This window comes from Giraffa tippelskirchi, chromosome 2, assembly GCF_054371585.1.
Source record: "Giraffa tippelskirchi isolate mGirTip1 chromosome 2, T2T-mGirTip1v1.2.pri, whole genome shotgun sequence".
Classification (NCBI taxonomy): Eukaryota; Metazoa; Chordata; class Mammalia; order Artiodactyla; family Giraffidae; genus Giraffa; species Giraffa tippelskirchi.
Window position 1 is genome coordinate 233,516,129 of NC_137276.1, and position 23,085 is coordinate 233,539,213.

At 51.4% G+C, this 23,085-nt stretch overlaps 1 protein-coding gene across 7 annotated transcripts in view; it reads right to left on the reverse strand.

Annotated features, from left to right (window-relative positions):
- The window catches only part of COLQ (collagen like tail subunit of asymmetric acetylcholinesterase), a 63,575-nt gene extending 41,919 nt beyond the window's left edge, over positions 1-21,656 (reverse strand). For 2 of the 7 annotated variants that reach the window (XM_081573243.1, XM_081573237.1), the window contains exon 1: positions 21,429-21,534. In XM_081573243.1, the coding sequence (XP_081429369.1) occupies positions 21,429-21,534 (106 nt within the window). Of the gene's footprint in view, positions 1-895; positions 1,279-3,207; positions 3,284-5,169; positions 5,348-21,428 lie in introns of those variants that run through there. The other 5 variants (XM_081573241.1, XM_081573238.1, XM_081573240.1 and 2 more) reach the window with 5 other exon arrangements.
- Between the last annotated feature and the right edge of the window lie 1,429 nt (positions 21,657-23,085).

Here is a 23,085-nt window from a genome sequence, read left to right on the forward strand (position 1 = left end):
AGTTTGGCCACTCTAAGCGTCCGAAGCATTTATTTTTTACCATTCCATGTCAAACTTCTCCAAAGTTTTATACAAGGAAACCACTCAGCTATACTGTTTCATTATTGTCAAAACAAAGGTGTCGAAACAGAGGATCACCGAGGTCCTGTCTAGCCCTGCTGATGTCCATATCTCTGCTCTGAACCTCATGTCTCAGGCTCCCCAGGGCCTCTTTCTGTCTCTTTCCTGCCTCAGCCCCACTCTCTCTGTCTCCGTATCTCTCAGAGTTTGCCTCACTCTCTCGTCTCTCCAGGCACTAACAGTTGAATTTCCTTGAGTCAAATGCCTGGAGGTGTGCTCATGACTTGACTGCCCCTCAGTCAGGCGTACCATCCTGGGATGAGGGGTCCTGGTCTCCAGCCCCGGTGTTGACAGTAACGTGTGGCGTGGCTTTGGGCAACTCCCTTCTGTGCTCGGGGTTGGTTTTCTCATGTGTAAAAGGGAGTGAAACAGGAGGGAAGGGGGCAGAGCACAACCTTAAAACAATGGCATAGCCCGAGGACATGACATTCCATTTGATTAGAACCAAAGATGGGTCCAAGATGGCAGAAGATTTGACTTCCAGTAGACCTTGAGCCTCAGTACGTGCTCATTGTAACATATCTGCAAGCTAAATGACTCATCTAGAGGCACCAAGACATTTCTGAGGCCAACCACCAAAGACCAAAAAGTGGGTGGTGGCCCACTTCCTGGAAATCCTCACCCATCCGCCGAAATAGGTGGAATAATCCTCCCCCTCAGTAGCCTGTGAAATTACCCAGCCCATGAAAACTATGTCATATTTTGAGCCACTCTTTTTCTCTAAGTTGGCCCACGCTGTGGAGTGTGTTTCTCTCTAAATAAATCTACTTCTTACCTATCACTTTGTCTCTCATTGAATTCTTCCTTCGATGAGAAAGAACCTGAGCTTCATTACATGCTGAAACCAGATGTGCAATCTCAGCTGGAAGACAGTGTGGGTTCTGGCCGGGTTTAAGTCCTAGCACATGGGTTTAAGTCCCAGTCTGTTAAATGGTTTCAGGAGCATTGGACCAGAGGTGCTCTAAGCCCGTTCCAGCCCCAGCTTCTCCCAGGGGAGGCAACTCCTGAGACACAAACGGCCCTCCATGAGGGCCCTGGGCCAGGATGGAGGACCACGTTCCTCTCCTCTCCCCTGGAAAGCAGTTCTTATCTTCAAGGCAGCCAGCCTGTGGCGCAGCCTTTCACCGGTCCAAGCACCGGCTCACCCAGCAGAGTTGCCTGCAAAATCGAATTCATAATAAAGGTTTCCAGGGCCTTCTTGCAGCTGGCTGTCAGCAGGTGCCATCTTCACAGTCTTATGTCTTAATTTCAGCTCTGGGATTTATCACCCGGGCCAGAAGACCCTTCTGGAATCCTGCCGCCCCGGGCACCAGGCCAGTGTGCCCGTCCCCACTGCTGCATGCACAGGCCTGCTTCCTGCTGAGCTCACCAAAGGGGGGTCTGCTTTGCGTCTCCCCCATCCCCCACCCCCCGCGTGACTCCCACCCTTGCTGCCCAGAGAGACCGTGCATCCTGGCTAACTAGGCATCCTTCCCAAAGACCCAGGCTCCCAGAAGAGGCTGGAGGACCTGGGTTCTACCTTCTCACTGCCAGACACACTCACCTTGACCAAACTTTGGTCAAGCTCTGAACCAGGCCCCCATCCTGGGCTTCCCTTTCAGCCTGCTGAGTCCAGTTTTTGCAAGAATCCTCAAAGTCAGCTTTGAGAGACTCCCACTCTTGATGTTTTCTCACTCTTGATATCTGATCAAATTCCTCATCCCCCCCCCCCACCCTTGATATCTCATCACCTGGCCTGCCTTCGGCAAGAATCCTCTTCAGTGGCTTTAGCAGGATCCCCCTACCCTTGGGGTCTTTTGGTAGTTTTCCACATACCAACCTCCCAACCTGCTCCTTGACTACAAATCATCACATCAAACAATTCGTGTTTAATTTGGGATTGAGCCCACTCTCTTCTCTCTTGGGCTTCCCTGGCAGCTCAGATGGTTAAGACTCTGCCTGCAATACAGGAGACCTGGGTTTGATCCCTGGGTCGGAAAGATGCCCTGGAGAAGGGAATGGCAACCCACTCCAGTATTCTTGACTGGAAAACCCCATGGACAGAAGAACCTGGAGGGCCACAGTCCACGGGGTCGCAAAGAGTTGGACATGACTGAGTGACTAACACATTGCTGTATGCCAAGCCCTTGCTGTGCCACCAGGATGGAGAGACATACGTGCCCACAGCCTGGCCTCGGGAGGGCGAAGGGCTTTTGTCTCCTCTGCTAGCTCCGATGACTGGTGCAGAGTTCCTGGAACGCTATGTTAAGAAGGACTCTGAGGAAAGAGGGCCTCCCTGAGATGCGAGCAGGGAGCGGCATCTGGGCTGATGCTGGCTGGGCCTCGTTTAGCAAAATCTCCTCACGGAACAGTGACAACACCGGACTCAGCACATCCTGCACTTTATGACACTGAGTCTCCAGAGGACAACCGTCCCCGATTTTCAAAGGAGGAGCCGGGTCACTTGGTCAGAGTTCAGTAGGACTCTCAGGCGGCCCTGGGAGAAGGTGGCCTCCTGGGGGTGGCCCCCAGCCAGACCGCCCTAACCCTCTCCGGCTCCCCTCTGCTCTCCTGGTGCAGGCGGCGCCCCCTCTACCCCGACCGGGCCCTTCCCTGGTAGTGGGCTCTCAACCCCCAGCTGCTGACTTGACGTCCCAGGATCTCCTCAGAGTTGGGGCGGAGAAGGCTGGTACGTCCCCTGGATGTAAGCCTCACCCGTGGGGCAGAGCTGTCCCTGAGAAGCGGCTTGGGGCGGAGAAGGCTGGTACGTCCCCCGGATGTGAGCCTCACCTGTGGGGCAGAGCTGTCCCTGAGAAGCGGCGGCAAGGCCCAGTGCCCCCCTCAGTGAGGGGCATGTGGCCACGTGACTCTTCCCGCTGATGCCTCTGGTGATGCGACAGCCGGCATGGAAAGTGTCCGCATCCCTGAATGCCAGCGAGGAGGCTGGCCGCCTCTGACCAGAGCCTCCGCGCTCTTGGGCAAGCAGGAAGCAAATTTTCACGAGGCAAAGTCACTGAAATGCCAGCATTTGTCAGAGCATGTAGCATTACCCCAAATCGGGGTGAGGCGCCAACCAGGGGAGCATTCGTGACTCTGCAGCACCCTTACCTGGTCCCCACACACGCCGTGTGTATCCGAATCATCAGCCTCGTCTCCAGACGAGCCTCAAGATCTAAGCAGGCACCTGAGGACACACACAGCCGGTAGGTAGTTGGCCTGATCTTGAAGACATTGGTTGAATCCAGATGTCTGACCCTGGAGACTTCTGGACGTCTGGTGACCAGCATGAAGTGCTGATCCCACTCCACCCTGACACGCAGGGGAGAACCAGCAAGGAGCCTCAGAAAAATGCAGCTGTGTCCTAGCCAGGTGGGCTTGGGGGCATTCACACCATCCCTGGTCTCTCTAACCAAACCTCACGATCACTTATCTTCAGGTTCTAGTTTCCTGGTCGGTAAGTGCACACGAGCAGGCAATTCACTGGTCAGTTGCCTCCCTGACTATCCCAGGGCAGAGAGGGTGCAGTCCTGTGTGCATTTACCTTCTCTGTGGAATAGTTTACTCTTCAAAGTGGGCAAGGGATCTGCAGCTCATTTTGAAATTCACCAAAAAAAAAAATAAGATGGATAAATAGAGGATAAGTAAATATAGCAAAATGATAACAACTGCAGAATCTACGTGGTGGGTGTATTTGTTTGCTAGGGCGGCCGCAGCAGAGTATCTGAGTGGCTGAAACAACAGAAATTTACTTTTCACACTTTGGGAAGCTAGACAGCCAAGATGAAGGTGCCAGAAGGTTTGGTTTCTCCTGATGTTTCTCTCCTTGGCTTGCAGACAGCTATCTTGCCCTGTGTTCTCATGGGGCCTTCTTCCCCTTTTCAAACACCCCTGGTATCTCTAGATCCCCTCTTCTCAAAAGGACACCAGTCAGAGTGGACCAGAGCCACCCATATGGCCTCACTCAACCTTAATCACTTCTCTGAGTCACTCAGAGAATTGTAAAGTAACCTTAATGACTCCAAATACAGTCACGTGCTGAGGGAAGGGGGGTTGGGACTCCAGCAGACCCATCTCAGGGGAGGGCGAGATGCAAGTCAGCCCATGAGAGTAGGCATCCTGGTGTTCCCTTGACAGTTCTTTCCACTTTTTTTTGAATGTTGGGGATTTTCTACAATACAATTTTTTAAATACAAGGAGACAACAGAGAACCAAAGTCACCTCTGCAGGGTTAGGCACGGAGTGGGCCACCCAGTGCCCTTGCTGGCAAACATCTGGGTGCTCAGGCGCTGCACGTGGAGCTAGCTAGGCACCAGAGCCGCCTGGAGGAGCCCGGAGTCATTCACCAGGAGACCTCGGGCAAGGAACTGGTCCTCGGGAAGGACGGGAGATGGCCTCCTCTTCTGCGCCCCACCCACGTAAGGCTGCCCAACTTACAAGGACGAAGGAAAGTCACCTCATATAGGTCATTATTTAGTAATAAGTCTTACATCAGAAGCCACTTCTGTGGTTGTGTAGAGGTTTGAGGAGACACACCTCTCTCTCTTCCCATCCCCCACAAGGGGACTTTTCTGGATCTTATCTGAAGGGAGGCATCTGCTTTTCTGAGTTCAAGTTCTAATTTGACCAAATGGCATGTGGTAAATAGAGAGGAAGGAGGAGGCAACGTTATTAGGAGGCAAGGGAACATCCAGAAACCTCCCCACGGCGGGCTGTGCCTTGGCTCTGAATTTGATTAGAGCGGCCAGGATAAATCAGCAAGTCCTATTCAATCTCCTGCTTTGGCTTGACAGGGAGGCCAAGTTTCTAGAGTGATTTGGGAGATTTGGCCACAGGTCACAGGCGAAACCCTCCAGTCACATCGGGCCCAAAGGCTGGGCTGTTTCCAACTTGCCCTGACAACTGGGGCTCAGTGGAAAGACCCTATGTTTCCACCAGCTACGTTTCCATGCCTTCATTTATCCACGGAGACATTTTAGCTCCACGGACATTTATGATTGAAAAATCACGTGGTTCACACAGCCCTTTCCCTAGAACTCCCATCCCTCCTCCACCACGTCCAGTAACTGTTACCTGAGGGTCCACAGCATGTGGGGAGGAGGGAAGCAGGGACCCTGGGAGCACCTGGCTGCCTGCTGGCACAGGGAACGTTTCTACCCATTGGTCTCATGAGTCACTGAAATCTCTGGATTCCAGAACGTCAGGGACCTCGGCTTGCCCACTTGAACTCAGCTGAACAATAGAGCTTCTCGACTGAACAAGCTGGCAAAAAGAATCTTATAAGCAGCGCTATAGTTACGTGGTTCTATCATTCTGGAAATTCCCTGAGATCTCAATTCCCTTCTGTAATTTGTGTTTAACAGATTTTTTTTTTATTGAAGTTTTTTTCTTCTAATGTGCACCATTTTTGAAAGTCTTTATTTAGTTTGTTACAATATTGTTTCTGTTTCTGTTTTTCTTTTTCTTTTTCTTTTTTTGGCCTCAAGGCATGTAGGATCTAGTTCCCTGACCAAGGATCAAACCCTACCTTGTATGGTGGATTCTTGACCACTGCACTGCCAAGGAAGTCCCTCTAGCAGAGTTTTACAGACAGAAAAATCCCATCCTGTGCTCCAGGTGAGAGGTTCGCTTTTGGATGCGTATGTGTTGGAGAAGGCAATGGCACCCCACTCCAGTACTCTTGCCTGGAAAATCCCATGGATGGAGGAGCCTGGTAGGCTGCAGCCCATGGGGTCGCTAAGAGTCGGACACGACTGAGCGACTTCACTTTCACTTTTCTCTTTCATGCACTGGAGAAGAAAATGGCAACCCACTCCAGTATTCTTGCCTGGAGAATCCCAGGGACGGCGGAGCCTGGTGGGCTGCTGTCTATGGGGTCGCACAGAGTTGGACATGACTGTAGCGACTTAGCAGCAGCAGTGGGATTTTGTTGAATTGTTTAGGATAGGTAATACATTTATGTGATTCAAAATTCAGAAAGTGTAAACGGCTATACTTGAAAACTCTCCTACCCTGTCTCAGTTCCAATTGTTTACTATCAATTAGTCTCCTGTGTACTTTTCCATGAATATTTTATGCACAGTGGAGGAAATAGGTATAGTGTTTCCCCCTCTTACTCACAGGGTTATTTGTAATATAATACTATGTTTCTGAAACTATCTCAGTTTCTTTTTTTTTTTTCAACTTTCTCAGTTTCTTCACAGTATTTCTAATAGTATATTCCGTACTACTGTACTGTACAAAATGCATCCACATTCCTTTCTATGGCTTTGGAATAGTCCTTCATTTGGAAGAACCATAGTTTGTTCACCCTGCCCCATACTAATGTGCATTTGGGTGATTTGCAAACATTTGCTCATACAAACAATGATACGATGAAATAACCTTCTGGATTTCCCTGGTGGTGCCAATACAAGGGACATGGGTTTGATCCCTGGTCTGGGAGGATTTCACATACCCTGGAGCAGCTAAGCCCGGTGTGCCACAACGACTGACCCCAAGCTCTAGAGCTGCAACTACTGTGCCCTAGGTGTGCCTAGGGCCTGTGCTCTGCAACAAGAGAAGCCATTGCAATGAGAAGCCCGTGCACTGAAACTAGAGTAGCCTCTGCTTTACATAAGAGAAAGCCCTTGTGCAACAACGAAGACCCAGCACAGCCAAAATAAATAAAATAAAATAATCTTCTGCATGCATCTTTGTATCATTGGTAAGCATGTCCATTTGATGAATTTCTAGAATAGAATTGCTGAGTTAAAGAGTGTGTGCATTTGTAGTTCTTACACATGATGCCTAATTCATCGCCACAAAGTCCTCATCAAGCCGCATTCCGTCCCACAAGCAGAGAATGAGGGTAACTGTTTCCACAAACCCTCACCAACACACGTGATGTCAGACCTTTGAATGTCACCCATCTCACCAATGAAAAATGACACTTCGGTGTGATTATAATTAGCATGTCTCTTAAACTGAGTGGGGCTGGGGATACGTTCACATGTTTTAGAGCCATATGTATTTATTCCATTTTTCCATTAGCTTGGTGGCCTTCTGTTATACATTTTTTGAATATATAAAAAAGTAGCACTTTATGATACTACTTGCAAATATTTCCTCCAGTTTGTTTTGGTCTTGTGATACTGCTTTTTGAATTGTTTTCCTCATACATAACTTTTTTCTTTTTATGTAGTATGCTGCTGCTGCTGCTAAGTCGCTTCAGTTGTGTCCAACTCTGTGCGACCCTATAGACGGCAGCCCACCAGGCTCCACCGTCTCTAGGATTCTCCAGGCAACAATACTGGAGTGGGTTGCCATTTCCTTCTCCAGTGCATGAAAGGGAAAAGTGAAAGTGAAGTCGCTCAGTCGTGTCCAACTCTTAGCGACCCTATGGACTGTAGCCTACCAGGCTCCTCCATCCATGGGATTTTCCAGGCAAGAGTACTGGAGTGGGGTGCCATTGCCTTCTCCATTATGTAGTATAATTGATTGCAAAAGCCTTTTTTATGGCTTCTGGGTCCTCCTCGTTATAGGTCCTCCCCCAAATCTCTCAAGTTTTCACCTAATAATTTTATGATTTCATATCTTATGTTATCAATCTTAATTCATTTGTGATTTATTCTGGTGTAAGACGTAAGTTTGTTTGCTTGCTTTCCCGGAGACATTTTATCTGTGACCTAATGCAGGAAACAAAAACCTTCTTTACTGAAGGTAGCCCACAGACGTCAGCTGTCACACCACCTGGGAACACGCACGGCTGGCCCAGGACTTGAACCCAGATCAGCTGTGTCCTTCCCTTCACCGCTCTGTTCACTCAAACGCCAACCACCTGTGTGCACCCCGGATCCTACCACGGTGACCCGCTTCTCTTCTCAATGGTTAGTTCACTTGTGTTACTCTAATGTCACGAACAGACTGCGGGCTTCTCTTAGTCTGTCTTGTGAATCTTCTTGTTCAGTATGACAGTTAAGTATACTGTTAAGTACACATGACGCACTGCAGTCGCGTCTGACTCTGCGACCCATGGACTATACAGTCCAGGGAATTCTCCAGGCCAGAATACTGGAGGGGGTAGCCTAGCCCTTCTCCAGGGGATCTTCCCAACCCAGGGATAGAACCTAAGTCTCCTGCATTGCAGGCAGATTCTTTACCAGCTGAGCCACAAGGGGAGCCCAAGAATACTGGAGTGGGTAGCCTATTCCTTCTCCAGCGGATCTTCCTGACCCAGGAATCGAACTGGGGTCTCCTGCATTGCAGGCGAATTCTTTACCACCTGAGCCCCCAGGGAAGCCCACATATAGGAGGAGGTACAATAAAAGTTGGTCATTTGATTGATGGGAAGTGCATCAAAATCTGTATATATCAAGTAACAGTCATAATTTATTTTAGAGACAGATGCTATAATAATGATGATAATGATCTGAATCCATTCAAATGGATTTTCTTGCCTCATACACAGAAAAAACAATAAGTGGCAGCAGATGGGTATGTGGCCCCCAAACCGAGCATTTTTAGCAAATCAGCCCACATTTACTGCATTCCATTTGAAATTTTCATGTTTAATAACCTGTCTCTGATTTCCCCAGAGGCGCCATGCTGGCAGGCCTGGGTGATGACTTGGCATTGCTGTCCATTTGGAAGCGGGCAAGACTGTCATTCCAGATGCTGTGTGGACAGAGGGCCCAGTTCTCCTGACTCGGATGAACTGGAGACAGGAAGTGACTTGTCTACCAGCTAGGACTACATGGGGTCACACAACTTCCCAAAGCGGGGGTCCCCTCAGGCCTGCAGTTTCCTGGGAGCCCTTGGAATGCTCACCCGGTCTAGGGAGCTGAGAGCTTTCTTACAGCCCAGGGGGTGCCCACAGGTGGACCTTGCCCATCAGTTCAGGACTCAGTGGCGAAGGCCTCGCCCTCACTGTAGCCCCTGTTTCCAGGTTGTGCCCCTCATGTTTCCTCCTTTGATCCTCATTGTAACCCCTTGAATTATCCTCGGCTATGCCCCCTATTTCCAGGTGAGGGAAACTGAGGCTCTGACAGCCAAGGTCCCTTGGGGTTGAGCATCTGAGCCCAGACCTCCGGTTCCATAGCCCATACTCTTGTGACGGTCCCTGCTCAACCCAGGGTCTGATGGCGACTGAATGCTGAGTCTGGACTCCAGTGCCAGGAGCAAACCCATCTTGCCACCAAATAAGAGCAGGTGGGAACAGGGCAGAAATGAAGCAACTCGGGAGGAGGCTAGCGGCCTGGATTGCAACTCTCTTGCTGCCATCTGGAGTAACGGTTGTAACCAGTAACTAAGAGCTTAACGATGTTCCCCCTGGAGAAGGAAATGACAACTCACTCCAGTATTCTTGTCTGGAAAATCCCATGGACGGAGGAGCCTGGCAGGCTACCGTTGATGGGGTTGCAAAGAGTCGGACATGACTGAGCGACTTTCACATACATACATACATACATACATACATAACTATGTTCCAGGTGCAGTGCAAAGCTCTGTACCTACTACACTGCCATCTGATGAGGCAGGTACTCTTCCCACCCCCCCGCCCCCTCCCATTTTTCAGTTACTGTTTATTGTGTGTTTGCTATGGGCTGGACACAGTGCTATGCACGTTCAGCATACTCCGTCATTGCTTCATCGTGATGGCTCTGAGAGATCCAAGTACCTTTTTTGTTGTTGCAGCACCACACAGCATGCGGGATGTTAGTTCTCTGACCAGGGATCGAAACTGTGCCCCCTGCAATAGAAATGTGGGGCCCTAACCACTGAATCTCCAGGGAATTCCCAAGAGAAGGGAAATCAAATAAAGCAGAGATCACAATGATAAAGCAGGAAGAGAATGATTTGAAAATGAACAAAATGAAAACTAGCCCCGGGACCACCAAGGAAGTCCCCCAACTACCTTTTTAACCCCTGTTTTACTCATGTGGACACTGAGGCTCAGAGATGTTTAGCAACTTTCCCAAGGTCACAGAGCTGTTCTGAGTGGGGTTGAAATGGAAACGCAGGTTCCTCCCACTCTGCTCAGTTCCTCTTATCATTTTTGCACAGTAGAGCCATGGTTCTCAGTGAAGGGCAAAGGAAGGGGGAGCTATTTTGCCCCTCCCAAGCAACATTCTGCAATGTCTGGAGACATTTTTGTTATAACTGAGAAGGGTACTCTTGACTTCTAGAGGGCAGAAGCCAGAGACAGTGCTTGCATTAGTTTCCCAAGGTTGCCATGACAAATTGCCACAAAAGATGGCTTAAGACGACAGAAATTTGTTGTCTCTAAATTCTGAAAGCTAGAAGTCCAAAATCAAGGTGTTGCCAAGGCCATACTCCTTCTGAAGGTTCTAGGGAAGACGCTTTCCTAGCATCTGATGGCTCCCAGCAATACTTGGCATTCCCTGCCCTTAGCTTTACCATGCCAGTCTCTTCCTCCATCTTCACGTGGCCTTCTTCCCTGGGTCTGGTGTGGCCTCTCCTCTTTGTACAAGGACACCAGTCGTTAGATTCAAAGTCAACCCTAAATCCAAGATGACTTCATCTCAAGATCCGTAAATAATTGCATCTGCAAAGATCTGTGTTTCAGACAAAGTCACATTCTGAGGTTCCAGATGAATATGAATGTTCAGGGATGCTTTTCAGCCACCACACTGTTAAGTACCCTTCAAGGACAAAGGACAACCACCCACAACAAATATTTATTTCAAAATATCACAGTGCTGAGGTTGGGAAACCCTGCTTCAGAGAGAGGCATTTCTTCTAAGGAAAGTAAGGAGAATGGTCTCTGCTAATCACAAAATGGGTCTCAGAGCAGCTTCAAGTCCAGAGGCCACAAGCAGTTACTCTTATTAATCCCGTTTTATAGAGGTGGAAACTGAGGCGTTCCCAAATCAAACCGGGACCACTCGGCCAAGATCATTCAGCTACTGGGGTCACGAAGCTGTTACTCCAGACCAGAGCTGTCTGAACACGGACCCCAAGGCTTTTCCGGCCATGAGTGAGCTCTCGGGTGCCAAAGCTCTGAAGAGAAACGTGGGCGGAGACCCCTTCTGTGTGGAGGAGCTAATTCTGTAAATTAGCAAGCAACTTGTGTGCCACAGAGTCAGAGTAAGTCTGTGGCTACAAGGATCCCTGGAATCGGGTCCATCCTTTCGTTTTACAGTTGAGGACACTGAATCTCACGCAGAGCAGATGGCTGGTCCCACAGGACACATGTCCCAGAGGCAGCGGCAGGTCAGAGAGAGAACCCGGGTTCCCCGAGTTCGACCTCAGGGCCTTGGCGCGTCGCCACAGCAGCTCTCAGGGGAACTTGGGTGTAAACGGGCTGATGGCTGACTGTCCACCCGCCACCACCTTCTAGCTGGGCCTGGACAAGAGAAGCTGAGCTGCAGGCTGCAGGCTGGTCAGGCAGGTGTCCTGTGCAGCAGAGGTGAGGGCTGGGCAGTCAACTCCCATAATTAAAAAAGGAAAGGAACCCGTTTATTTAGATGCGCTCTGAGGAAAGCGCCTCCAGGACCTACCTCTTCCCGAAAGCCTCTGTGCCTCCCGGGGCTCCCGCCACGGGCGGAGGCGGGGCGTGGGGGAGCGCCACCCAGACCCACGGCCTTCCCTCAGGACGCTCGTCCCCCCGTTGACTTTCCCTGGGCCCCGCTCAGCTCTCAGGAGGACAGACAGGAGGGAGAGGGCTGTGCTCCCTCGGAACCCGCCCCCCCAACACACACACATCCTGCACATTAACCTCGACAGCGGAGAACCTGGTTCCTGGAAGACCTCAGAGAATCTGGAGGCCTTTTGGGGGTTCACCCTCTGAGGTCCACCTCCAACACAGAGGATCTCGGAAAACAAGCCAGTTCTGTTTGGGCACAGAGGGCAGCCTGGTTTCAACTGTCAACGGTAAGGACGCGCCTACATGCCCCTCACAGAGGGGATGAGTTCAACCCCGAGTCACCGTAAGGTTGCTGCTGCTGCTGCTGCTAAGCCGCGTCAGTCGTGTCCGACTCTGTGCGACCCCATAGACGGCAGCCCACCGGGGTCCCTCGTCCCTGGGATTCTCCAGGCAAGAATACTGGAGTGGGTTGCCATTTCCTTCTCCAGTGCATGAAAGGGAAAAGTGAAAGTGAAGTCGCTTAGTCGTGTCCGACTCTTAGCGACCCCATGGACTGTAGCCCACCAGGCTCCTCCATCCATGGGATTTTCCAGGCAAGAGTACTGGAGTGGGGTGTCAGTGCCTTCTCCGCACCATAAGGTCAAAAGCCCCAGTCTGGCAGGTAGGTCTCTACAGGTAGGACGGCCATCATCGCCACATCCCCTACCCTCTTGGTTCGCTGAGACCAGCATGCCAGGTCTAAGACTGGGAAGGTCCTTCCTGGAGCGTAAAGCCCCAGACAGAACTCCCCGCTGCTGCAGGAAAGCCCCAGGGCTTTCTCAGAAAGACACCAAGAAGGCCAGGTGAGCGGTGGCCGGATGGGTGGGGAGGCCCGGGAGGAGAAGAGCCTGCCCCAGTCCCATTCAGTCCCTTCTTTTCTTTCCTCTGTTTTCAGATCTCAGCTGGTTCCTGGTGCAAATCCTTCAGCAGCCGGTAGGCCCCCCTTCAGCTGTCTCACCTCCCAGCACATTCCTCCCGCTTGGGCTGGTTGCCCTGGAGACCTAAGTGCAGGCTTGAATGGAGTCTAACACACCCGGCGGGGAGATGGAATGGGGCCAGGTGTATTTTTAAAGCTGGTCATCAGGAGAAGAGCCTCCTTCCCTGGTCAGGGGGTCCCTGCTTTCGGGACTGGTTCACAAATGCAAAACGGCTAAACACTGAGCCTCTTGCATGGCCTTAACCCACTGGATAGTTTAAGCAGAAAGTTATCGTCTGTATTGTATTTCGGACTTTTGACACAGTCATGACCTCCTGGCGTGTGTAGTCACTGTGAGATTTTGGAAATAATGCGAGAAAGGCTGACACATCACACACTAGGCGCTTTTTAAAGTTCTTTGTGTTCATAATTAGCCCACTTAATCTTCACAACTGCTCTGTGAGTGAAATCCTACTCTGAGCCCCATTTTACAGTTAGAGACACTGAGGCACATAGAGGCGATTGGTCTGCCCAACATCACAAAGCTAAGGGAGACACAAGATTTGAACCTAAGCAGTGTGACACCAGACATCCCGCTCCTAATCGCTGGGCCCTTCTGCCTCTACAACATTCTGCCCAGACAGTCCTGATTTGGAAATCTGGCCCTGGCCCTGTGCAACCTCAGGGAAGTGTCTGCACCTCTCTGAGTGGTAGTTCCCCTTTTGGTATCATGGGGTTACTAATGTCTTGTGAACTTGCAATCAGAAGTCAGGTATGTAAAGAGTCTAGCTGATAAGTAGTGCTCTATGCAAGGTAGCTTTATTAGTGTTAATGGGGCTCCCTTGGCAGCTGGACCCCAGTACTGGTATCACAGCAGTGGGTGCTGAGCCATAACTACTGCTGTCCAGAGGGGTGGGCGGGCAGGCAACTGCATGAGAGCCAGCAGGACCATGGCTGCTGTGTTAACATGTCCATGGCTGACACTGTTGCTCCCTGCCAGAACCCTTGGCAATCACCAGGCTCCTGCCACAAGCCCCTGGGCCTATGCCTGAAGGCTTCTCCAGCCATGGATGTCACCTGCGAAGCGTGTCCCCAGGAGCTGGTGGGTGAGCATCCAGTCCCCTGTCTCCCTGAAGCCCCAGGAGGTCTGAGACCCGGCTGCCCCCAGCCAGCATCTGCTCATGACCTCCCCCAGCACCGAGTGCCTTCCCTCCCTGTCTGGATTCCCAGTGCCCCACTGGGGTCGCCCCCCAAACACACCACTTTCACTCAGATCCTTGTCTCAGGGTCAGCTCTAGAAGTGAAAGTGAAGTTGCTCAGTCATGTCCCACTCTGCGACCCCATGGACTGTAGTCCACCAGGCTTCTCCATCCATGAAATTCTCCAGGCAAGAGTACTGGAGTGGGTTGCCATTTCCTTCTGCAGGGGATCTTCCTGACCCAGGGATCGAACCCGGGTCTCCCGCATTGCAGGAGAGGGATCCAAATGACGACAGTATCCACGTGCCTCTGATCCTGCTGTCCTTAAAGTCCTCGGAAGACCCTTTACCCAGTGGAAAAGGCAAGTGTGGGAGAAAAACCGATTACTGGCCCCCAAAGAGGTCCAGACTCTAATTCCCGGAACCTGTAAAGGTCACCGTACATGACAAAAGGAACTTTGCAGGTGGGATTAAAGTAGGAAATTTAGGATAGGGAGACTACCTGGGCTGGCCATAAATGTAATCACAAGTGTCCTGATAAGAGAGAGGTTGAGGAAGACCGGCGCAGAGGAGGGAGGCCATGTGACAGCGGAGTGGCCATGGAGAACGAACGCAGGAACTCGGGCAAATGGGCTGCGGTCCTCAAAGCATGGCCCAGGGGCCAGCAGGGTTAGCAGCACCTGGCATCTCAGTAGAACTGCAAGCCCGCGGGCCCCACTCCAGTCCCCGGCATCAGAAAGCCCAGGGCTGGGCGCAGCAACCTGGCCTGACCAACCTTTCTGGTGACGCTGGTGCTGGCTGTAATGGTTAGCCACGGCCAGACATTAGCATCACCTGGGGAGCACTCACCACTCACTCTCCATGCCTGATCTTATACATCTTATATCCCAGAGAGTCTGGTGCAATTGGTCTGTTTGGTCAGGACACTGGGTACCTGTAATACATCCCGGGTGAGTTTCATGTCTCTCCGAGGAGAACTACTGCAGTTTGAGAACCACTGATCCAGGACGTTAACTTTCAAACTGAGCTTTGCAGAGTTGGGACTTCTGGAAAAATGCCAAGACAGATAAAGAAGGAGGGAGCAAAGTCCAAAACAGCGGGACAGGGCCTGACAGGCAGAGGGGGACGGGGCCGGACAGGAGGAGGGGGATGGGGCCAGACAGGCAGAGGTAAGGAGGAAGGCAGCCCAGTTGTGAGACGGGGACGTGTGGTAGGGACTCAAGAGCTGACAGTTGTTTCGGTATCAGGATGTGGGTCAGGACGGCCAGGCTGCCCTGGTTTCCAAGAGGTGTTTTGATTTTTAAGAGACATCAGAAATACACTTTTAGGGGCTTCCAGAGTTGGTGATGGACAGGGAGGCCTGGCGTGGTGCAGTCCATGGGGTTGCAAAGAGTCAGACACAACTGAGCAACTGAACTGAACTGGTGGCTTCAGCGGTAAAGAATCTCCTGCCTGTCAATGCAGGAGACATGGGTTTGATCCCTGATCCAGGAAGATCCCACATGCCATGGAGCAACTAAGCCCGTGTGCCACAACTATGGAGCCCACGTGCCACAACCACTGAAGCTCTCACACCCTAGGGCCTGTGCTCAGCAACAAGAGAAGCCACCGCGATGAAAAACACTCGCACCAAACTAGAGAAAAGCCCCTTCTCTCCACAACCAGAGAAAAGCCCACACACAGCAATGAAGACCCAAAAATAAAATCACTTTTAAAAAAGAAATAGTTTTTAAAAATTGTTGAATAACTTGATTTCTAAATGTTAGCAAACAAGGCAACTAAAAAGTTTTTATCTCTCTCTCTCTTTTTTTTTGGTACTGCAACATAAAGGCTGGGTACAGCGCCGCATGAAGACTGGATGTGGTCCTTGGGCAGCTGGTTTGCTGCAGGGGCCTTTCATTCACCGCTTGGGCCCAGGAGTCTAGTCTTCTCAGGATGGCAGCAGGGACTCCGTGGGCAGAATGTATTTTTCTGCTCACCGCTGCATCCCGCTCAGCTCCTGGCACAGAGCTGGGGCTTATTTAGTGTTTATTGAGTGAACACATTTAAACTTATTGCTTTAGCAATCCTGTGAGATTATTATACCCACTTTGCAGATGAGGAAATCGGGGCTCACACCACAATTATTATGTGAATGTCCAACAATCACACAGGATTCAAACCCAACACCTCCCCCCCCGCCCCCGCAGGAAGGACACCTGTGAAGGGCAAGCACACTGCAGCTGTGAGCGGGTCTGGGAAAGAAGGGTCTGGGGTGCTTGGTACCAGTTACAAGAGCGATGAGGGGGAGCAGTAGTTACCATATGAACCACGTTTCAGGAAGGCTGGTCACCAGCCTACGTGGTGAATCACGGGCGTCACAGGGATTTCTCTTCCTCCTGGAGCTGTATTGTGTTTGTATGGTTGTGGGTCTGAAGGGACTTCCCACGTGGCGCTAGTGGTAAAGGACCTGCCTGCCAACGCAGAAGACTTAGGAGTCGTGGATTCCATCCCTGGGTCGGGAAGATCCCCTGGAGAAGGGAATGGCAACCCACTCTGGTATTCTTGCCTGGGGAATCCCATGGGGAGAGGAGCCTGGTGGGCTGCAGGCCATGGGGTCACAAAGAGTCGGACACTACTGAAGTGACTTAGCACGCATGCATGCATGTGGGTGGGAGGAAAGCAGGCTTGGGTAGGGTGAGTGACGGTGTCGGGCTTGACCCAACTACCCTGATGAGGAAGTCGTCATCTTTCACTCCCACTTCTCTCTGAGCCGAGAAGCATCTACTGCTTCTTTCAGAGGCTTAGGGTGGGGCAAAGTGGGCAAGCTGGGACCCCTGGAGGGCCCTCTAATTTAAGAACCCTCTCTGATTATATTATCCAGAGGAAATATGGGGAGCTAAATCGGAGGAGATGGCTGGGAAGTACATTACAGAACATTAAACAACAGTCGACCAGCATCAGACACAAATAAATGGCCTGTAATCTACTGCCAAGAACACGATCGGTCCCGAGCGGTGGCCTGGCTGGCTTCCAGCCAGGAGAGTGCAGGGCTGGACACCAGTCCTATAGGCCACGAACGCCTGCCCTGGTCCCGTCCCAGCACCCACAGGAGAAGACTGAGGCAGCCAGGCGGAACTCACAAGTGTCCCCGTGACCTCACTCTTCAGGACTGGATGTGGGCCTTCTCCTCTCCATCTCGTCCTGAACCCTGGACCCAAGCATCACCTGGTGAGCTCCTGCCTGCTTGAGAAATCCTGTGATGCAGAAGGGAAGCCATGCGTGTTTCTGGCAGAGCCACCTGGTTCACACCCTGGAGAGAATGTCTGTGAAATGCTGGTGCCCTGGCTCCAGGAAGCCTCATTCCCCACATGCCCTGGTTGATGCCCACCTGACCAAAGCACACTTTGGCTTAGAGCTTTAACTCCTCTTAGAGCACAAATGGACTTCCCAGGGGACGCTAGTGGTAAAGAACCCTCCTGCCAATGCAGAAGATATAAGAGACAGGAGTTTGAGCCCTGAGTCAGGGAAATCCCCTGGAGGAGGGCATGGCAACCCACTCGTGTTCTTGCCTGGAGAATCCCATGGACAGGGAAGCCTGGCAGGCCACAGTCCATAGGTCAAAAAGAGATGGACATGACTGAAGTGACTTAGTATGGACACACACACGACACAAATACCTCGAAAGATGAACCTGTTCCCTGGAAAGTCATTCACACTTTAGTATGAAATCATTGTGTCACTCTTTTGCTAAAGGCACTGATGTCCTGAGGAGAAGGCGGGAAAGTATGGAGAATACAGATGTGGAACTGGATTTCTGGAGGCTGGAGTATAGATAGGACTTTAAAAGCTAGCATTGCTGTTTATCCATGGCCATAGCAGATTTGGTCTATGTTGATAAGAGCTCTGGAATTAGAGTCAGTGGGTAGGTTCCAGCCTCCAGCTCTCCCTACACCAGCTGTGCTGTCTTGGGTGGGTCACTTAACCTCTCTGAGCCTTCATTGCTCCTTCTGAAAAGCAGGAATGAGACCACACCCATCCCAGGTGCTGTGAGAGTTACAGAGATTGAAGTGTATGGCAGGCCTGTCCTCCTATAAATATCACCATCCTTGGGTCTGTGCCACCACATTCTAGAAACTGTACAATAGCCGAGCCACGTCTGTGGATGGACCCTTGAGCTGAGTGAGTGCACAGACCACCGTGATTCCAGCTGGGCCCGCCAGACCCGAGGCAGATCAGCTGACCCTTAGCTGACCCACAAACACATGAGCTTCAACAGTGAACAACTGTTGCTCAGCCACTGAGTGTTATGGTGGTTTATCACCCGGCAAGGGTTGAAATAATACACCAAAAGTTAGGGCTTCTGACACTTTCTATTTTAGGGCCATGTTCAATAGACATTAATATACCTGACATTACCTTCTTAAGCAAAATAAAGCGAACACAATTTTGTCCTCACTGGGTCATTCACGTCCATCACAGTGCCAACTAGTCAACGAGCTACAAGTCGATGGTGCCTTTGCAGACAACATGCAGAACAGAGGCTCTAGAAATAATTTCAACCTCCTTTTTGATCAAAGAATTATTCCCTTGGTTCTTTACCCTTTCTCTGGTGATCAGTTGTGTCAGCTGTCTCTGTTGTTTGTGTCGTCACTGTGTCTGTTTAAAGCAGCAGCCCCTGGTAGACTCGAGTCTATGGTGCTCAGCTAACTCACCACCCCCAAGAAGCCTGCTCTCCCAGTCTGCAGGGGTGACGCCCTTCTAAGCGCTCACAGGCTTGCAGTGGGGGCCTGAGCTCGTTTTCTGGGTATCTGATGCAGGTGCTGCAGTGCTGGAATTGCCATCATCGGTTGTGGCCTCTTGGATGCCGTTTGCTCCCTTCCTGGTCCTCTCGGGGACCCAGCAGTGGGGCTACCAGGCCCTGACCATCTGCTTCAGGGTGCTGGGCTGGGTCTGGAGGTGCTGGAGGCCAGTCTTTCCTGAAGAGAGTGAAGGAAAGGACCAGTCTTCCTCCATCTCGGCCCGTCTCTCCCCGGTCCGGCTCATCTCGTGCCCCGCACAGCGCTGAGCACAGGGCCTGGCACAGAGCAGGCACTCCCTGAGCTATGGTGGGTGGCGTGAAAGGGCTTCCTGGTGGCACGTTTCACTATGTGCACAGGGCCGGGCTTCTTCAGAAGAGTGAGCTTCTGGATACAGACTGTTTCACATCAGATTGCTGGAAAATTGTTTTCAAAAAATTAAAGTTCTCCTGTGTTTAAGGAACAAGTTCCCGTTTCAGGGCATAAGTTTCCGAACTGTGCTATCTGGTGACCTGACGACAGGGACAAGGCAAAGTGACTCCATGGGAGGAAGCAGATTTTTCTGCTCCATTGAGCTGACACCTCAGTGACTCCCCCTAGAGCAACCCCCGTCGTTTTACCAAATGTCCAAAGCCCATATGACCCACCAGAAGATCTGGATTTAGCAGCTCATGACGAAGGGCCTCTGGACGGATGGGCTAACTCTTCTTAGTTCCCAGTTCTTCACGCAACCAGGGGCTGACCCCCACGACTGCACTGGGGGCTCCCTTGCCCCGGCTTCCAGTTGGGTTTGGCCCATGGGAGGCCCTGCCAGTAGGTGGTTGGTTTGGAGGAGTGGGTCGGAGTGGTCTGGGGATGCTATCTGCTTTGGGTCCCTCTTTGACAAACGCTCCTGCTCAGCAGCTCCTCCTCCAAGACCCCAACTCTCCCGGGATCCAGTTCCCCTCTTCCCCCTCAAGCACAGGGTAGGGAAGGCTCCCGGGGTGGTTGATTTCTCAGCCTGCCTTCTGGGCTCCCTTAACCCCACCCGCACCTCTGAAAGCGGTCCCCTCATTCAAGTCTCAGTTCCTTTCTCTTCCACTGTTACCCTGACTGAACAGTCTGTACCAGGTCTCACCTAAGAGATGTCTAGGCCATGCTGAGCCTCTCTTGAGGGCCAGGAGTTTAAAAAAAACAAACAAACCCAAGGTTCTCTTCTCTCCAACTTTCAGAACTCATTAGCTGCTTTGGCTGCCTCTAAATTAAGTCGTGCGAAAGGAAGGCAGACTCCAGTCTACAGATGAGAAAAGTTTTCACTCCCTCATTGACTCATCCAGTCACCAAATATTTATTGGACACCTCCCCGCTATTTCCCTGGGGAATTAAGAATAGTGGCCAAGACTGTGTAGTGCCTGCCCACCTGGTGCTCACAGTCTAATGCCAACCCCCTCCCAGAAACCAGAAACCACCTCCCAGAAACCCCCCAGAAACCCCCCCACCCCCAGATCAGGGCTAGAACCACAAGACTGAATTTCCTAGAGTCCCAAGACTTCAGCAGATTCTCAAAGGAATCAAACTAGGTTGAGAACCACCAAACAGACCAAATTAAGCATCGCGCTTCGTTCCTGAATTGGGGAGTTAAAGACCTACTCACTCCCAGAAGCCTGGCGCTCTCCGCTTGAATGGGAGGAGGGGGTGATGACAGATACCCTGTGGCCGCCCGGCCATCCACGCTGCCTGCCCCCCAACATTCTCCACCAGCTCCCGTCCCCTCCTCTAGCTCCCCGCGTGTCTATAATTAGCCCCACGCCCTTCTCTGAGCCCTTCCCTCGGGGCCCACAAACGTTGGCAGCTCAATATGTCAGCGGAGCGTTGTTATGAATGGACAGGGCTGGGCACTGGGTTCAGAGCCATGACCTCCCTCCCGGGGCACCTGCGTCCAGCAAAGCAAGGGACAGGGCGATTTCTGCCTCAGCTCGGGCGTTTCTGAGACTTGCGTTGGAGGGCTTGACGGAAACAGCTTTCACTGGCAAGAGTCAAGGGTGACTGAGGTGAGCTGAGGGGGGCGGTGAGGGTACAGGCTGCTAAGCCTGGGGTCTATCTGCACCCTCTTGCCCCCCCAAGCCCTCAGGAAACATCTGAGTTTCCTCAGAAAGGTTGACACAAGCCAGCCAGTAACCCAATACATCCTCTGTCCGGGGTTGGGCAGGACAAGGGCACTAGCCTGGAGCCCTCTGGAGAGATTGCTGGGCTGGGGGCTCAGAGAGCCCCCTTGGCCACCCAGCGCTTGGGGCGTCCACTCTGCGGCCCCCTTCCCCTCTCCCTGAGAAGCCCCCTTCAGGGAGAAAGTTCGGTGGGAAAAGAGACAGCGCAGGAGAGATGGGAGACCTGGTCCCAAGGCTGCAGGGGCCCCGAGACCCCCAAGAGAACCAGTGGGACGCCCCTCATGGCAGGCCAGCCTGCAGGGCAGCGGCCCCCTGTGGGCCAAGCAGTGCCCCCTCCCCCCCAGGGAGGAGGTCAGGGGTGCATTGATGGCAACGTCTGAACTCACTTCCCTCACTTGCACATCTGTCTCTGTGATACTCCCCACAATTCCTGACCAAAATGCCATCCTGCAGCAAGCGAGAGAGTCTGTCCAGGGGTCCCGGGCTCTGAGCAGCTGCTGGGGACAGGACAGAGGGGCGTCCCCACAAGGACAGCCAGCCGCGACCCCAGGCTGCTGGGGGGCCGCTCCCAGCCAGCCTCCCTCCAGCCCAAGGCGCTGCGGCCAGGCCTCCTCCCTCCCTCCTGCCCCGCCGATGGAGGGGAGACGGGGCGGTCATGGTCCGGCTTTACCTGCTGAAATCGGGAGCACGCTGGTGAGGAAAGTGGGCTGAGACACGATGAAGCGGAAGAAAAGCTGAAGATAAATTCCCAGAGTCACTGGATGCAGGACAACCATGCTGGCTGCGGTCTGGAAAGTGTCAAGTTCTCAAGGCAGGGCTGCGGGGAGCCTGGCTTATCTCTGCTTTGTCTTCCTCTCTCTCTGCCTCTCTCTCTCTCTCTCTCTCTCTCTCTCTGCCTGTCTCTCTCCCCTCATCTCCCTCCCCTCTCTCCTTTCCCCATGCCTTTACCAAGAAAGAATGCCAACCATTTCCCACTAAACCTCCTCCGTACTACACAAGGTTATATTTATCTTAACTGGGGATCAAATGCCCATGTTAAAATTAAGATATCTGAATTTTCTTTTCTGCAGACTGAGGAAAGAGGCCACTGAAGAAGTGACTTAAAAAAAACAAAAGGTAGCGAAATCTCAAGTGTCCCCTAGAAGCGGTCCTCAAGGGCAGACAGATTTCTGATTGATCAACCACCAGCACCTGCCCCCTCCCAACCAAGGTGTTCTGCAGATCTCAGAGTCAACTCAGACTCTCAGGATTCGAACTGAATTCCATGGAGACAAAGCCTTCTGCTGTCAGCCTGTGACACTTTGACCCACTGGGGGACAAATGTTATGTTGACCCTGGATTTTTTTTCTTTAATCACCCAATAAAAAGTGGGGGTGGTGGTGGCGGAGAGTTTATATTTTCCAAAACAGCTTACTTTCTCCATTAAAAAGTGCTTATTTTCTCTACTATTTCTAACCTTTTTTTTAAAAAAAAGAATTTATAACCTTTTATCCTATGCAAAGCGATGAGTGAAAAATGAAGTCAGGGGATTATAAAGCAAATGATTATTGATCATACTGCATTAGGGAAGTAACATCACCGACGACTTTTGGCTAGACAAAATTCTTCAAATAAAATGTCACACCCTTCAGTGAATCCTCTTATGAGCTTATAAAGACTGTTAAAGAGATTCTTAGGTCTTTCTATGTAAATAGTTAAAATAATCCACAGAGATGTTCATTTTGCTCTAATCTACATAACAGACTCCCAATCACTCATGGGAACTAATTCATACCCTGAGAAAACCATAATGCAAAAAGACAGACACACCCCAATGTTCTTTGCAGCACTATTTACAATAGCCAGGACACAGAAGCAAACTAAATGTCCATTGACAGCTGAATGTATAAAGAAGTTGTGGTACAGATACACAACGGAATATTACTCAGTCATAAAGAGGAACAAAATTGGGTCATTTGTAGAGATGGGGAGAGGCCTAGAGTCTGGCATACAGAGTGAAGCAAGTCAGAAAGAGAAAACCAAACACCATATATTAATGCATATATGTGGAATCTAGAAAAACGGCACAGAGGCGTGGACGTAGGGAACACACACGTGGACCCGGAAGGGGAAGGAAGGGGCAGGACAGGTTGAGAGAGCAGCACTGACATGTACACATGGCCAAGTGTGAAACAGACAGCTAGTGGGAGCCAGCTGTGTAACACAGGGGCCCAGCCTGGCGCTCTGTGATGACCTAGAGAGGGTGAAGGGGCTGGGAGGCTCAAGAGGGACGGGACACACTTGGCACAGAGCTGATTCACACTGAGGTGCAGCAGAAACTAGCACAA